The sequence below is a fragment of the Mytilus californianus genome, unplaced genomic scaffold, assembly GCF_021869535.1.
Source record: "Mytilus californianus isolate M0D057914Y unplaced genomic scaffold, xbMytCali1.0.p SCAF_1, whole genome shotgun sequence".
In the NCBI taxonomy this organism is placed as follows: domain Eukaryota; kingdom Metazoa; phylum Mollusca; class Bivalvia; order Mytilida; family Mytilidae; genus Mytilus; species Mytilus californianus.
The window spans coordinates 25,628,038-25,645,297 of record NW_026262581.1 but is presented as its reverse complement, the minus strand read 5'-3'; the positions used below and the strand labels follow the sequence as shown (position 1 = coordinate 25,645,297).

The window sequence follows — 17,260 nt, the reverse complement described above, 5'->3', positions numbered from 1 at the left end:
GTACATTAATCAGGCCGTTAGTTTTCTCGTTTGAATTGTTTTACATTTGTCATTTCGGGGCATTTTATAGCTGACTATTCGATATGGGTTTTACTGATTGTCGAAGGCCGTATGGTGACCTTTAGTTGTTAATGTCTGTGCCATTTGGTCTCTTGTGGAGAGTTCTTTCATTGGTAATCATACCACATCTTCTTATTTCTATATGTACAAAAAGACTGTCCCGATAGGCTAAATAATGATTTTAAAGCCTTACAAGTTATATGGTCGAGTTCAAAGTAAGTTAACGCAGAATCAGGGCTTGTTGGAGCTGCTATGGTTAATAGTCCAACATCTTCAGGATCAGTGTCAATGGTAGCCAGGCTAAACACAACAGTTCCGGCTACGTCATTGTTACTTATGGCAACAGTATCATCCAGGTTAGTGAAAGTTGGTGCTATACCTAAGAAAGTATTAGCATTATGAAATTAAAATAATCCTTGGGTATTTTAGGATAAAATATACAAGTCTAAATTGAAAACAACGTTCAAACCTATGATTGCGTTGGATAAAAACCGCAATTTTTATACGTGTGCATGCAAAACAAATTTCTTGGAAGAGGGGTCTAAATATAGCACAAAAATTATGAACTATATATATATAAAATTACAATACCTTTATTATATGCTCTCCATATTACTACATTACGTAAAAACTGAATTTTGACTGCATTTAACTGTCATGTCATTTCCGAACCAATCATCGGAAAATGGTCACTAGACCGATTTTGATCTTTTTACCGCCTCATTAGAATACGGTAGTTTTTTGGTCATGACGTGCAATGTCGGATATTTTGATTAATTCTATCCTTTGAATTTTTTTTCCGCCATAATCTCTATGTGCAAAGAAAAACAATTTGGTAAACTAATTCTGAATTTCTTTTAAATACAATTTATATCAATTTTAACAGTGTTTATTTTAATTATATTATTATTCAGCTATATTTTAAAAAGGCAGACATACTTATTTCAGGTGGATATATCCTTGTATCGACCTCATACAAAGGCTATAATTGTATATTATTGCACGTTAAGTTTTGGTTGGGGTCTTATTATTCAGCTAACACTTATTTTTTGCTTTCCAAATCTTGAAATTTTGCATACAAGAAAGCTCATTTAGTTTTTAGTGTACTTGCTTTTTGCGAAGATTACAAAGAAAAGCCTGTACAACATCACCGTTCAATTCTAAGACAAATCTAAACAATGTAACTGACAGCGTTAACTTCTGTTCAAGAATTTCATCAGAATTTATACTGTTTTAATGTGGTTTCATAGACCTAATATGGTGAAATAAGTTGTATACTATCAAAAATTATTTGTGTGATATAAAAAAAAAACACTCTACAGTTTGTTAATATTAGCGTTACAAAGGGATGCATAGGGACAATATGCAAATTGATAGTTAACGAATTAAAAAAGTGATGAATTTTTATCTTGAGAAAAACGTATTAAATATACTTGGAGTGACTCTGGCGTGAATGGCATGGTCTCTATTGTTGCTGACACCTACTGAATCCCAGTCAAAAGTTGTGTGATCTGATGTAAAGGTAGCTATTTTGTAATCACCGGTGCCACCACCATCATCGTATGTTATAACAGATCCAGCATATTCATAGCTAGCAAATACAAAATAAAAGAAAAAAGTTTATTTTTTTTATAAATCAACAGGTTTATTAAGCTTATATAATTGTGTTTATACACAAGAATTGGTTCTTTCTTGAAATTCCTAGAAGATAATTAAACAGAAAACGGTTTAAAACAAAAAAAAGCATGGGGTTTAGCGTTGATTCCAAATGTTTCGTAACAATAATTATTGTGATATTTGATCATCCATTTTCTAGATTTAGGTTATTTTGAACTTGACATAATCATAATAATAAGAATCGATATAAGAAGATTATATACACTTCCAGATTTTTTTCCATATATTTGTTTATTTGGTTGAAGTCTCATTGATGTATACATATCCCTTTTTCGACTTTTATTTCTATGTATCTAATAAGTATGGAAGCCTTGATTCACATACCAACTTTCAGATGTACGTTAAAACATTTAAAAGGAAAACATCAAGACAATGTACACAATTAAAATCCTAACAGACGAAGACAAAAATGTCAAACACAACTACATACAAGACGTAATGGACAAAGAAACAAATGCATGTAAAACTCCTTACAAAAGGTAAGGATGTGTCAAAAGCTTTTGTGCATATGAATATTGTGGCACCGTTTTAGAATAAGACCACAGACCTGTCTACGTTTTATTAAACCTAGCGTTTAAATCATAATGGGTCATACTCTCCATAATGACAATAAAAACATTTATTTACATTGATATCACATAAATAATTCTAAAATATATTCTCTGAAGAATGTTATTTTACATGAAGCATTATATAAACCACACATAATTTCATTGTCTTTAACCATTTTCTTGTGAATGTCAATAAAATCAATACACATGATAAAACTGTTTTTCAGAGTGTTAAGTCCCTTTCCTGACTGTTGATTTTTATAGATACATGTTCTATTCTGCACGTTCCCTGTGTTCATTGTGAGGTTAAGACAGGAAGAGTTGAAGATCAATAAAAACGGTATTAGGTTGTTTCTAACTCCAACATATTAGGCCCAGATTTAACCTGATCCAAAGTCGATGCGGCTCAAATACGATACTATCCAAGTCGATCTTGTCCCGAGCCTAACTCAATAATGAAATAATAAGTAATTACAAAAAATGTAGGAAAGTATTAGTAGAAATATGCACATTTTTTACCTCAGACTATGAGAGAGACTAGAACAGTGACAAGTTAAATTACAGTAATATTTAGGATTTGTTACTGATTTACAATGTAGATGTAGGGGCAAAGAAATATTCGAGTCGATAAAAAAAAGGGGATGTGGTTTGATTGCCAATGAGGCAACTTTCCACCAGAGTTCAAATAACAAAGATGTAAGCAACACAAAGTCATCGCATGACCTTCAAAAATGATCAAAATACATAATGTATAGTCAGTTCCTTACAATTCTCTATAAACTATACGTTAAAATTAAATCTTCACTGGGTTTTCTGACCATAAAACAGGTATTTTGTGGGGAGTACGAAAGGCGGGCGGCACCAGCTATTTCTGTGCAATAATTTAATGAAAAGCGTTTAACCAATTTTTATATGTTGTTACTGGTGACGTCATTACGATTTGTAGAACATACATTATTTAACGGTCTATATACGTGCACTGACCACGAACGAGTTAAATGGGAAATATATTTAAATATGCGTCAATGGCACATTTGTTGGTCGTCAACCATTGCTAGTTTTCATAAGAGTTGTTTATAGATATAAGAATATGTGGTATGAGTGCCAATGAGACAACTCTCCATCCAAGTCAAAATTTATAAAAGTAAACCTTTATAGGTCAAAGTACAGTCTTCAACACGGAGCCTTGGCTCACACCGAACAGTGAGCTATAAAGGGTCCCAAAAATTACTAGTGTAAAACCATTCAAACGGGAAAACCAACGGTCTACTCTATATAAAAACAGAGAAACGAGAAACACTTATGAACTACATCAACAAACGACAACTACTGAACATCAGATTCCTGACTTAGGACAGGTGCAAACAAATGCAGCGGGTTTAAACGTTTTAATGGTACCAAACCTTCACCCTTTTTCTGAAACAATAGTGTAACATCACAACATAGAAAGACACACTATAACATATCAACTGAAATAGCTTAACCCAATCAAAGGACATATTAACACCAGTGAACATACACTGAACAAATAAATTTGACCTATGATACAATGTAAATACAAAATAAATAAACTAAGGGAAGAATAATAAAAGTAACATGTTATACCGGTGTAAAATGTTAAACAATTTAAGAAAAACAATATGCTCGAACAAAAATATCAGCCATTTGTAATAAATTTAAACACAGGTAAATGAAAATAATTTTGTTGTTAGGTATACGTGTACAGTTCCAATAGAGAAAGGAAATATTTTTACAAAATAAATAATTTTGATGTTCATAGTAAGAAGTGAAAATTTATAGTAATACCAAACACTTATCAAAGCTGGTATATAGACCAGATAACCCTGAATAACATTAAATAACAAAAAGCATTACAATTAGTATCAACAGTACTTTACTTTAATATAGGCATAATATTTCATTATTTATCGCTTGCACTAAAGAAAAGTCAATTCGGTGACCTATAGTTGTTTATTTCTGTGTCTGTTGTCTCTCGTGGAGAATCGTCCAATTGGCAATCATACCACATCTTCTATTTTATATATATATATATGTTAATTATTTCTAAAAGGGTCAACACTACTGTAAATATAAGTCGGATCGATTTGGGTCGGGATCGACTAGGGTCGCAGCGACTTAGGACCGGAACATCATGAAATCCTCATGAATTTACTTAGCCTCCGATTACTCATGTGCCTATTCCTACCAGCAACGTCTTTAATTGTAGTCGTTCGTCTCTCTTAAAGAGGCATTAGCTGTCAAATGCATGTTCACCAATTTGACTCAAATTCTCATATTTGATTTATAACATACTGAAACGTATAACCAAATTACAAAAAGTCTAAAATAAACAATTAAGAATGCATGAACTTGATAATATAATTCAGCATTTCGTTTGTATTTTTGTCTAGACGTCCGGACGGTCATATAACGCGATAAAAACATAAAAATAAATATAAACAGATAGCAACCTTGAAAATCAAATATCATTTCTAGTTTATGAACAACATAAATCCAACAAAATTCAGCTAAAATAAAAATAACTAAAATACCGAACGCCAAGGAAAATTCAAAACGGAAAGTCCCTTATCTAATGGCAAAATTAAAAGCTTAAACACATCAAACGAATTAAAAACAACTGTCATATTCCTGATTTAGTACAGGCATTTCCTTATGTAGAAAATGATAGACTAAACCTAGTTTAACTTGTATGACAGTCGTATGAAATTCCATTATATTGACAACAATGTGTGAACAAAACAAACAGACATAAAAGTCAAAAATGTCAAAATAGGGGTACAGCAGTCAACATGAGAAACACGACAGGTGCCACATGCGGATCAGGATCTGCTTACCCTTCCGTTACACCTGAGATAACCCACTGTTTTTCGTGTGTCAAATGTTGCTCGGGCTTTAGTTTTCTATGTTGTGTTTGCATACTGTTGTTTGTCGTTTGGTATTTTTCTTTTTTTTGCCTAACAACCGTATACATACGATTGGGACATATCCGTCGTCACCTGTGATATTCCGTATCGGTCAACCAACTCTTGATGGTGTCCGAAAAATCTCGAATGGATGATTTCAACTTCGCCACTTTAAACTCTTGGTTTAATAACTTCCTTGTTAGAAGCAACCCTCAGGAAATCATGATTGGAAACGCTAACAAAACTTGAGTATCAATGATTTCAAACTTGAAACAGCTGGTAGTACAGAATCTCAGAAGACTTGAAAGTCTTCTTCCTCCACAAATATGATCAGTCACTTGAAATTACATGGCCTTAATGTATCTTCCCATGCAAGTTTCCACACATGTAAATTAATGTAAACTTGAAAGGCTTCAACATAATTTCGCAATTTTACTATCGTACTAGTTAAAATCAGGCAAATACCTGACGTTTTTGTCATGTTCAAATAGTATACAGCGGGTGCTTTTCTTAGTAGAGGAACATAAATCATATACAAGATAAAATTCTAATGAGATCAAATCTGTAAAGTTATCATTTGTTTATGTGAAAAAGTGGAATGAAAGAAATGAACATCGAAAAAAATCAAAATCATTTATATCATTTAGGACTTATTTCACGTTTTGCAGGGGAAATAACCAGGCTGGTGGAAAAAGGGAGGAGAGAAAAATAGTGAATTATTAATGCTCACAATGGTCAAACTTGAAAAAAAGTTGATGCGAGAAAACAAAATCAAAGAAAAAAGGCTATATGCCCCTACATGCCCTATGCCACCACCGATTACCACCCTGAATGTGCCTTCTACTTGTCCCAAATAATTAATTATTGGCCTATTCAATCTATAACAGTTAAGAAACTAAAACAGTATAATAGTGTTATTAGATAAGCATCATAACTACATCAGGCCATCTCAGTCCGCAGAAAATTTCAAGAAGCATTAAGAAAAACTTGCAAAAAGGAAAAAATGGGCTTTTAATAAACCCTTAGGAAAGAAAGTCTCTTCAATGCTTACCCAACTATATTTTTTAATTAACCAAATAAAACTTTAATATTAAAAACACAATATACATTATATCACTGTTAGTCCGGATTTCAGTATACATATGAGACTTATAAGGTCTTATTCTTAAATGTTTCTAATTCAAAGTCCTTTACATTTTCCCGTTATCATAACAACATATAACGAAAACATCATCACTGATAAATATGTTTTTATATGACTGTGAAAGGTAACTATACTTCCTTTTTGTAGAAAAAAATAATCCTAGTCCCACTTCTGCTCTAGGTGGCCTGCACATGTGTTTATTTTTGTTTATTTGTGATACGCTCTTTGGGCTCGTAACTAAAGAAACATTCGACCTTAGACACAAGATGTAAGGACATGATGAAAAAGATAAAATTTCTCTTTAACATATTCTCTATGGCATAACAAATCATTTAAGAGCATTTTAAATTCAAGGTTTGTACAGTATGAAGCTCAATGCTTATTGACCTGGCCTCTTAACCCTCAATATCTTAAGCCAAACATAGAATAAACTAAAAGTCCCAATATTATGAAAAAAAGGCAAATAAATCCCTTTATTTCTCAACCATTTGGAAATTTATATTTTATTGCAAAGAAATGACTTGTTTTTCAGTTTGTAATTTACAAACGAGGTAGTAGCGAATTAGAAAAAGAACAAAAGTCTTTTGACACACTTGTTTGCTAATTTAATGATATCATTGCATATCTATATATAACAACAAAATGATGTTTTCAATAACATGATACCTGTTGGAAAATATAATTGCAACTTCAATATTAGGAATTTCAATCAGAGAAGAGAAATTAAAATTTCATTTATCCTTTATCTATGGTATAACATTCTTCGAGTTAACAAAACAATCACAGATTTACAATAAACTGATAAAAAATCGACCTAACCTGTTTTTATTTTGGGATATTTTATACCAGGAAAGCACATCAGGTCTCGTTTTCTCGTTTTACAAATTGGTTGAGTTTTGATTAATTACCGAGCGTGACATATGTTATAATATATACTTACAATGCAATATAATCGCCAAAAAAGGGACGTATTCTAAATCCTGTTGATATTTCTTTCACATTTACCTGTTTGACATCTGTAAAAAAAAAAGATCTTCATACTAATTTCACAATAAAATAATAATAATTCTGATAAAATTGGTCTAAATAAAAACGTTAATCAATTCCTATGCGTTCGTAATGTCAATAGATTTCAGAGATGTTCAAAATAAAAAGATTACGTTAAGAATATGAGTTAGAATATAGTGAGATTTACTGTGCATATTGCTGTGTGTTTGTTTATTCTACATTGACTAGAGGTATAGGGTGGGGAGGGTTAAGATCTCACAAAACATGTTTAACATCACCGCATTTTTTGCGCCTGTCCCTAGTCAGGAGCCTCTGGCCTTTGTTAGTCTTGTATGTTTTTTTCAATCTTGGTTCATTTATATGTTTCGGAGTTTCGTGTGACGTACATTTTCACTGAACAAGTTCACATTTTGTTTGTTTATGAGCCAGCTGAAGCGCGCTACCGGTTGCGGGATTTTCTCGCAGTGTTGAAGACCCATTGGTGGCCTAGGGCTGTTTTCTGCTCTTTGGTCGGGTTGTTGTCTCTTTGACACATTCCCTGTTTTAATTCTAAATTTCAAAGTTCTGTTGACTAAAATAATTTCTTAATTGCGAAGACTGTACGTCCAACATATTGTTATGGATTATCTTATTTTCTACTAACAGATCACAACACACATTTGAAATGTGATGAATTGAAGCACAATTATTAGATATACAGGAGGACATCAAATTCAATTTGAAAGACTAATTTTGAAACAAAACAAAGTATTGATGTACTAGTACTGTTTGATACTGCCGAATAAATCATGTATAATACTAGCGAAGAAATGATACATAATTCCATCTCCCTGTAGAATGCAATGAGTAACGTGCAGTCATTTTAAATATTTTAGGCACATGATAACGATAATACATTCAACAGTCATTCAGTTATGTGGGTTATGTGGGCATATAGCATAAAATTGAAAAAGAGAAAGGTTCTCGACAAGGTCTGAACACAGTTTAATGAATCGATGACTTTAAGCAAACCGATCGGGCATGACTGTGTATAAAACAGTCCAACAGACAAGCTCTTTTGCATAGATTGTCCGACAAGACCTGGAAACCTCAAGCGACCATAATGCTATACTAATGGGATTTATGCGTGTGTATACAGTATGCGGTGGTTGCCCATATGAATAAAAAAAAAACGTCATTAGATTCGTGTATTGTATACAATTTTTATAATAACAATTGTTTGTGTGATCTGAATGAATTGTCTTGACTGACGACTTTATTCACTAAGGCATGTTTAGGTTCTCTAAGCTTAGTTAGCAGTTGAACCAGGTGCAATAAAAAGAGATGGAAGAGAAGTTACAAGTAAATAAGGGGAGAAGGGAGGGACCAAACCTTATATCATGCGTAATTTTACTTGATTTTACATTTTAATTTGAAGACATTTAAACTTGTGCAGCCACTAGAAATACTAATTTGAGCGTAATGTCTTGATATATCATTATACAATTTGATAGATACAAATAGGAAGATATTGAGTCAAATTCAGCAAACAAGCTTAAGTTATTAACAAACATAGCCATCTATTAACCTTGTTGACTATTTGCGATATTGAAAATCAAGTGTCTATCTCAAACGGAGGTTTGCTTGCTTGGCTTTGATTTCTCAGTTGCCATTTGTAACGTTTTGTGTGTGCTATATATTTGTGTTTTCCTTTTTGATTGATTGATTAATTGCTTATTGCTTTACTTCGCATCATTTTGACTTTTGAGGCATCTGGTCTGTCTAATAGGAATTTCATGCGATTTAAATACTATCAATCTCAAACTTGTAAAAATCGAAAGAATGATATAATGTAACAATTCATTGCACAAAACAGTGAAAGAAAAGCTAATTTTCTAATCTCCCTGATCTTGAAGTCACGAAAAGGCACCATTCAGCAAGAACATGTTCATCGTATAAAAGTTCGGAAACGTTACTGATTTTGAAGACCAGTGTATTTTAAATTATTCCTCATTAGAAAAGAGAGGCAAAAGATACCAGAGGGATATTCAAACTCCTAAGTCGAAAATAAACTGACAACGCCATGGATAAAAAAAAAGGACCAACAGACAAACAATAGTACACAAAACATAACATAGAAAACTAAAGACTGAGCAACCAAAAACTGGGGGTGATCTCAGGTGATCTGGAAGGGTAAGCAGATCCTGCTCCACATGTGGCACCCGTTGTGTTGCTCATGTTTTTTTGGTAAGGTTCGTGTGTACTATTGTTTGTCTGTTGGTCTTTTTCTTTTTCTTTTTTAGTCATGGCATTGTCAGTTTGTTTTCGACTTATGAGTTTGAATGTCCCTCAGGTATCTCGCCTGTCTTTAATACAAACCCGGTAATAAGTTTAATTCGGTAGGTCACATTCGGGAAAAGGGGATGTGATTGTAGTTTCGACATTAGAAACATATCTGCTATCATCTGTGAAACGGATATTTCATAACGATCAACCAACACTCGTGATGGCGTCCATAAAACTTACGAAGGGATGATTTCAACTTCACCACTTGGAACTCTTGGTTTAATAGCTTCCTTGTTAGCAGCAACCCTCTATCAAGGAAATCATGATAGGAAATACAAGCCCTGGAATATCGTATCAACTGGGATAATATATACTCCGTATGCAGGCGCTGCTGAAATGTTGCCACACAGAAATGGAAAGTTCACAATTGGGAAGCTGAAACCATCTCTTTTGTCGTAAATATTTGTTTTAAACCGACCCTCATTGTCAATTTCTAGATGTAAGCCAAGATATGAGGCAGGCTTAACTGTATCTGTTTTATTCTTTATCTCAAGTTCGATGGTGTAGATGAGTTCAACATAGTCACCAAATTTTGAATAATTAAGTGAGAGAACATCATCTATATAAGCGTTAAGTAAAGTTAAAGAATACCGCTTACGTCTTTTCTTTCTCCCTAAGAAGTTTCTGTATGAAGTCAGTCTCATATAAATAAAGGAACAAGTTGGCAAGAAGAGGGCACAGTTTGTTCCCATTGGAATGCCGATTGTTTGTTAAAAAACATGTCCTCCAAATGTAACAAATATGTTGTCAATCAAGAAATCAAGCGTCTATAATGTCAGTTTTGGAGAATTGTTTGTTTGAATCAGAGTGATTTTTTACAAAGTAGGATTTATCCCTCCCTAAGACAAGAAACTTGTATCTACGTTGGCCATTCTTTTTTATGAAACAAAGCAGGACCAACTCTTTCAATTTTTCTTTTAGTATGGAATGAGGAATAATTGTGTAAAATGTAGAAAAGCCGAATGCTTGAATACCATTACAAGATGAAAGAGTCTTAGATTGTATGTACTATAAAAGATCTTTGGACTTTTTTAGTATCCACATCTGATTCATGCCACCTCTAGAATAGATAGTTTCACAATAACTTTGAAGCCCGGCTTTGATTGCTGATAAAAATGATGTTCTCAATTTAGAAAGAGGTTTCGTAGAGTACCTGGAAAATCCAGCAATATACCTTTGTTTGTAAGGACACTTATGTAGTTTAGGTATCCAATACAGTGATGGAAGATCCAGTTCTTCATCTTTGGTTGAAATTCTAAAGGAACATAGAACAGACCTATGATTATCCAGGATTTCCTTTTTAGTAAGTGTCGTGGGGGTAAATGTTGAGTTTCCAAGTGAATTGTCAATACCTAATTCATTTATCAAGCAGTTTATGTAATGTGATTTACACACAAAAAAGATGTTGTTTGGGGCTTTATCTGCGGGGACAACAACATATTTGTCATGGAGGTAGGACAAGTGTTTTGCAACATTTGGGCCTGTAAAGATTAAGGTAGCATGGGTATTAATAGACCCGTACAGTTTTTTAATTCTGATTTGTATCAACGACCTAACAGCCAGAATCCATTCGGAAAGAGTATCTACGTCTTCTTTCTCCCATTGCCTGGCATAATCCTCGACTGAATCCATCAGTATTTTAGAAAAAAAAATTCGAATTACATAGTTTGCTTTCTAGTGTTTTGTAGACTGTTGTTTGTCTTTTTGTAATGATTTTGTTGGTTTCTCTTCGACTCATGAAGTTCCCTTTGATATCTTTCGCCCCCTTTTTGCACCATGTAATAGGCACTTAAATGTCATTAAGCGGGAACCATTCTTAATATAATCAATTATTAATGTACAGAATTGCAGGATACCATAGCTATCTTGTTAATACAACATTTAAAACATATTTTTATCAGTGGTACCAGATATCAAGTATTGAAAGTTGAATTAAAAATACGTATAACCTTACTGGTTCCTTCAATAATATTTTCCCCTCGCAAATTCCAATCATTCCCTGCAACATCCTTGTACCAAACTTGTACTTTAACATTTCGTCCTGCCACGGAATCTTTGCTGACAAATATTTCCCATGCTTTTATAAAACCACAGCATTGGAATTGGTATTGGGCTTTTAAATTTAGGACTGCATTCACTATCAAAAAAAATATACAATTATCGAAACTGTTTCATGCCGTTTTGATGATATAAAAATGTTATATGTTTTAAATGAAATAATATAATTATTTCTAAATTTGATAATTACAGCAGCTTTAGTAGAAAATATAATTTATGATATATTAAATATAATAGGTATTTAAATATTTTAAAACACAGGTCACAAGAAAGTCATTTCTGCCGCCGATATGAAAGTAAATTTAAAGTATTGGATAAAAAACGTGTATCGATCTAAATTAAACGAACTAAATCTTATATTATACTGACTTGTTCAAAGGGTCAAACAAAACAGCAGGCTCTCGTGTGTACTGGTTACACATTTGTAATGTGCATTTTTTGTATAAGTGCTTTTTGTAAACGGCACGAAGTCCTTTTGAAAGACTTGCATTGACTTAAACCGATTTGTCAATTTTTATTTCATTGAGAATACATTTTATTTTCATCATGAAATATTGTTCAAACAGTTTTTTTTCTACTCCGTACGAAACTGGTCTTGAGGGAATACCTGACAGAGGTCAATTTGGTTTCCTATTCTCAACCTTGTAACAGAAAATTATCATTGACCATCTATATAATTCTGTAATTTAAAGCCACTTTAGAATTTTTCCATGTTTTTTTCCACTAATAATTGATAATGCAAAATTTGAGAGAAACTGAAATCGCTTGGCCTCGGATTGCGTAAATGACATCAATAAATAATAGAAATGTGATTATGTAAACAATTTTTGATATTACAGTCGTGCGTCCATGACATATCCATAATATCACAAAACAATACAATAATAGGCCTACTGTCGCAGTCCAATATACGACATTTAGTCTATTTGTCTATAAACTTCAACATATGCATCACTACAATGAAATCTTTTTAAACGATGTGCTTTATATATTTAAGTATGATATACAGTCATAACGTATATTTTTGTTGACCAAACTATTTCTGATGATTGTGAAGGATATATCAGAAGATAATTGTAAAACCGTTACCTGTTTCTTTACTATAATCAGATTTATCTTCATCCTTTGTTTTTGGTTCACCTATATTATGTTCACTTGCACACTGGCCTTAAAAGAATAATAATTTCATAGAATTATACAATGGATTTGGCTATTGTTTTAAGTACTTTTTGGTCATATAGCTCTTCAACTGTTTCGGTCCTTATACTTCCTCGGCTTTCAAATATTTGGCTTTGAGCGTTCCTGATGAAGGTAAATCCAGAAAAGCACTTCGGACGCATGAAAATAATAACGTGTTGTTCTCATTTATTTTCAAGAAGATTTGTACGGTAAAGATGAATAACATTTAATTGATAGATAGGATAGAATAAAATCGGTTTTCATTTGAAAGCTTTCTAATCCGTTTTGATGAAAATGTCACGAAAAAGCATTCTCTAATAAATACATTTCTGTGATATCTTTTTAATAATAATCAAGTGTTTTTATTGCTTATTTTAGAATTGGTCAAATCTTAATATGAAATGCATGAAACAAAATAAAGTGCAGAAAGTACCATGACAGTTTGTTTGACATCAGTTTGGGTGTTCAGGAAAATGAGCTAGATGAATGCATTATTATAAATATGACGAAAATAAGAATATACATATAAAAATATGAGATATTAGCAGTATCAACACATTGGAAACGTCCCTATGTTGTTTTTTTTTAGGTCTTTCTGCTTTGAAACCTTACCGTTAATGTCATATTTCAGCTTTAAGCATGCATTAAAAAATCAAGCCAATTGATGAATAATCATTTGTTAGTAGAAACGCAATATTTAGTACTTATTATATGAAGATATTAAATGATTTTGATAAAAACAATTTCTTTGAAAAAAAAAATGGAGGAGACCAAACAAACGCAGCTATCAAAGTCTATAAGTCTTAGAAAACTAGACAACACCACACTGAAATGGCAAACACTACAAAAAACTAAGAAAAACAGGGGAAACTCTGTGCTCTTGAAGGGTCAGTAGTTCATTCTTTACTATCTTATAACCGTTTTATCTAAAGAAATGTAAAAACGGCCATTATTTGTTATTGTTTGCACGCCCAATTTTATCAATATAACGGAACTAACAAAAAATCTGCCATAAAAGTGGGAAGTTTATCTAGCTATAAAACCAGATTTAATCCACCATTTCTTGTCGGCGTATGCCTGTACTAAGTCAAGAATATGACAGTTGTTTCCGTTCGTTCCGTTGGTTGAAATAGTCTTACATTTGATTATATGGACTTCCCCTTTTTTGGATGTACCTTAGAGTTCGATATTTTTGTTTATTCTTTTTGTTTGTTATTAGGCAGAGTTATGATAGTAAATTGTGAGGTATTCCCTTTTTGGAACTTAAAAAGCAAGTATCGTAACCAGGAATTTTCTGCTGAAATGTGATACAGAGTGATTGATGATTGCAATGCTAGTTAGTTGCTATGATATAGAATTTCACCCTTATATATCTGTTATATAAATTCTATTCTTCATCAACTGAATACACAGATGCCTGTTCTACATGTTCTATAAAGAAGAGAAAAAAAGTCGAAAACAAACTGGCAATACTAAGGCAAAAAACGAAAATTGCCGAAAAGACATACAACAGTAAACGAAACATAACATAAAAAACTAAAGACTGAGCAACACGAACCTTACCAAAAACCGGGGTTGATCTCAGGTGCTCCAGCAGGGTAGGCAGATCTTGCTCCACATGTGGCACTCGTCGTGTTTTCTCCAGTAAACCCGGTGATAAGTCTAATTCAGTATGTCATATTCGAGGAAAAGAGGACGTGATAGTAATAACGACAATTGTTAAATATCCTTTATCATCTGTGAAACCGGTATTCCATAATGGTAAACAAACTCGTGGTGGTGTCCGTGAATTTTCGAAGAGATGATTCAACTTCACCATTTAGAACTCTCGGTTAAATAACTCCCATTTAATTAGCAACTCTCTATCAAGGAAATTATCATAGAAAATTCAAGCTCTGTATTATCATATTAACTGAGAGATGTATACTCCATATGCAGGCGCTACTAAGATGGTACTACAGAACAATTGCAAGATCACAGCTGGGAAGCTGAAATCATCTCTTTCGTTGTAAAATTTAACAAAAAAATTAGGGAACATGGACAGCGATCTAAGAATATTATTCTTCACTGATAATAAAACACGGAAAAAAAAACCCACAAACAATTGATTGCGTCTCTACCAAATTTTTCATTAGAAAACATAGGCCTTCGCGAGCTATTTTTTTGTTTACAGAAATGTTTTAAGAAAATAAAGTTAAATATAATGACTCTTCAACATAAAGGGGCTATGTTGTATTGCGCACTACTCCATTCAGCAGTTGAAATCTTTAATCTCTTTCTGCTTTGTCACAAGGTCTTCGTCATTTCATGTCATAGCTTGTTCATTAAGAATATTTACTCGGAAATATAGAAAGAATTAGCAATATTGATGGAAAAGCAGAATACAGAATATCACACAATGTTTTCCTGTTGAAATATAATTTCGATATGAACAACATACATGTATTTACCTCAAAGGAATGAAATAATGAATAGAGATCTTTCCATTTAAATACTTAATGTTACGATAAACTTACTTTTCACAGAATGTAAATTAACAACTAACGCAAAAATAAAGAAAAATCTTAAATTAATCATCATCCATTTTTGTATATCCAATTGCATTTCTAATCGCTCCTTTTAGTAACAATATTTCAAGTGTAAAAGGTAACGTTAATGGATGGATGAAACCACGTGTGTCTGACTGTGGCCTTCCTATTATGGTTTTGATTTTCAATTAACTTCATTTGCATTTCATCAAAAAATTTAAAGTTTTCATACAATATTTGTACATTTTAAAATTGCATTGTGCACATAATGCAGTCTGAAGGAAATAATTTTGGGTGGGTCTAAAATCATATTAATTTGCTAAAGTAAATATAAATAATGTTTAACGCCTCATTTCCCATCTTTATTTAACGGTTCTTTATTTTGCGTTTCAATGCTGTTGTTCAGGTATTTTACGCTTTATGTTTTTCAAAATTTGTGTGACTTTTTAATTATGGACATTTTTTTACAAATACTCATAACTGTAACACGGTTGTATTGCTGATTTTGCGATTCAGTTTATACCTTAAGTATCCCTAAATGAAAATTATCAGCTAGCAGATGAAATGCAACGGACTCCCACCTTACGTATGGTAATCTTTTGTCCCTCAAAACGAAGCTCTAAATATTTTGAACATCCTCTGTCAAAAGTAATTATATATGAATACAATGGTCCCATTTTATAACATTTGCTCACTTGAGTTCATACATATATTTTATTGGGTACATGGTTTGTTTAAAAAACTCCTTTAAATAAGCAATGTTTATAGATTTTTATCGAAAGCAAAACTAAGAGGTAAGATTAATGAAACTGGCTAGAACTTCTGCTAAGCATACTCCAGAGGTTGTTATTGGTTGCTGTCTGTTATATTTGTTTTTTGTTCATTGTTGTTGTAGAATTCGACTGGTTTTTTTTCTTTGAATTGTTTCACACTTTGTCATACCGGGGCCTTTTATAGCTTACTATACGTTTTTTGTTTTGCTCATTGTGGAAGGCCGTATTGTGACCTGTAATTATTCATATTTTGTTTCTTTGGTATATAGATCAAAGATGGCTTATTAGCAATCATATTATAACTCCTCATTTGTTCATAGCGGAAAATTTCTCTTTTGCTCTTCTTCTTGCCGACTTGTTCTTTAATTCATATGAGGCATACTAAACACATGATGTATATGATGTATTTCACTAAATATTTCAAATTCAAATATACAGTTTTTGTGAAAGGCGGGAAGCATAGTTCAATTTAAAACCGAATAATCAGATTCTGACTTCGAATGTTGATTTTGGATAACAAAACAGAGATAACTGATCTATTTTCAGTTTGCGAAGAAGATTCTTCTGGAATATCTTATATCTTATATTACCAATAAAACATAAACATCTTAAGTTTTAGTTACACAAGTAAAACTTTTTTTTGTTGAAAATCAATAAAAACTTAAAAGACAAAAAAGCTAAAGTTTGCATAATGCAATTTGCATATACAATTTCCCTTGGTGTACCTTCTTTATCAATAATACAAGCTTTTAATACATCGTTTGATAGTTTAATAAGGACTGAATTTAGTTTATACATTGGTCTAGTTTCGTATTGCTTCTTTTAATTGAATTCTATAGATATTTTAAATTTTGATAACATAACAATTAATTCAGATTTTATAATTTTTTTCATAATTTTGTATACATAACGCACGTTTGATAAGGAATGACTTTCATTTTTGCATTTGTCTAGTTTTGTATTTCCCTCATTTAACTTTAGTGCATTAAATATCTAATGCACCTCGAGCTCTCAATTGTTATAATTTTTTTTA

General features: G+C 32.3%; 1 protein-coding gene across 3 annotated transcripts in view; it reads right to left on the bottom strand.

The window, feature by feature from the left end:
• Positions 1-15,617, bottom strand: part of LOC127717849 (protocadherin Fat 4-like) — a 32,427-nt gene extending 16,810 nt beyond the window's left edge. For 2 of the 3 annotated variants that reach the window (XM_052223710.1, XM_052223717.1), the window contains exons 1-6: positions 15,443-15,616; positions 12,837-12,914; positions 11,644-11,826; positions 7,297-7,372; positions 1,494-1,651; positions 254-439 (exon numbers count right to left, since the gene is read on the bottom strand). In XM_052223710.1, the coding sequence (XP_052079670.1) occupies positions 254-439; positions 1,494-1,651; positions 7,297-7,372; positions 11,644-11,826; positions 12,837-12,914; positions 15,443-15,530 (769 nt within the window). In that variant the 5' untranslated portion in view covers positions 15,531-15,616. Of the gene's footprint in view, positions 1-253; positions 440-1,493; positions 1,652-7,296; positions 7,373-11,643; positions 11,827-12,836; positions 12,915-15,442 lie in introns of all 3 variants that reach the window. The other variant, XM_052223725.1, reaches the window with a different exon arrangement.
• Between the last annotated feature and the right edge of the window lie 1,643 nt (positions 15,618-17,260).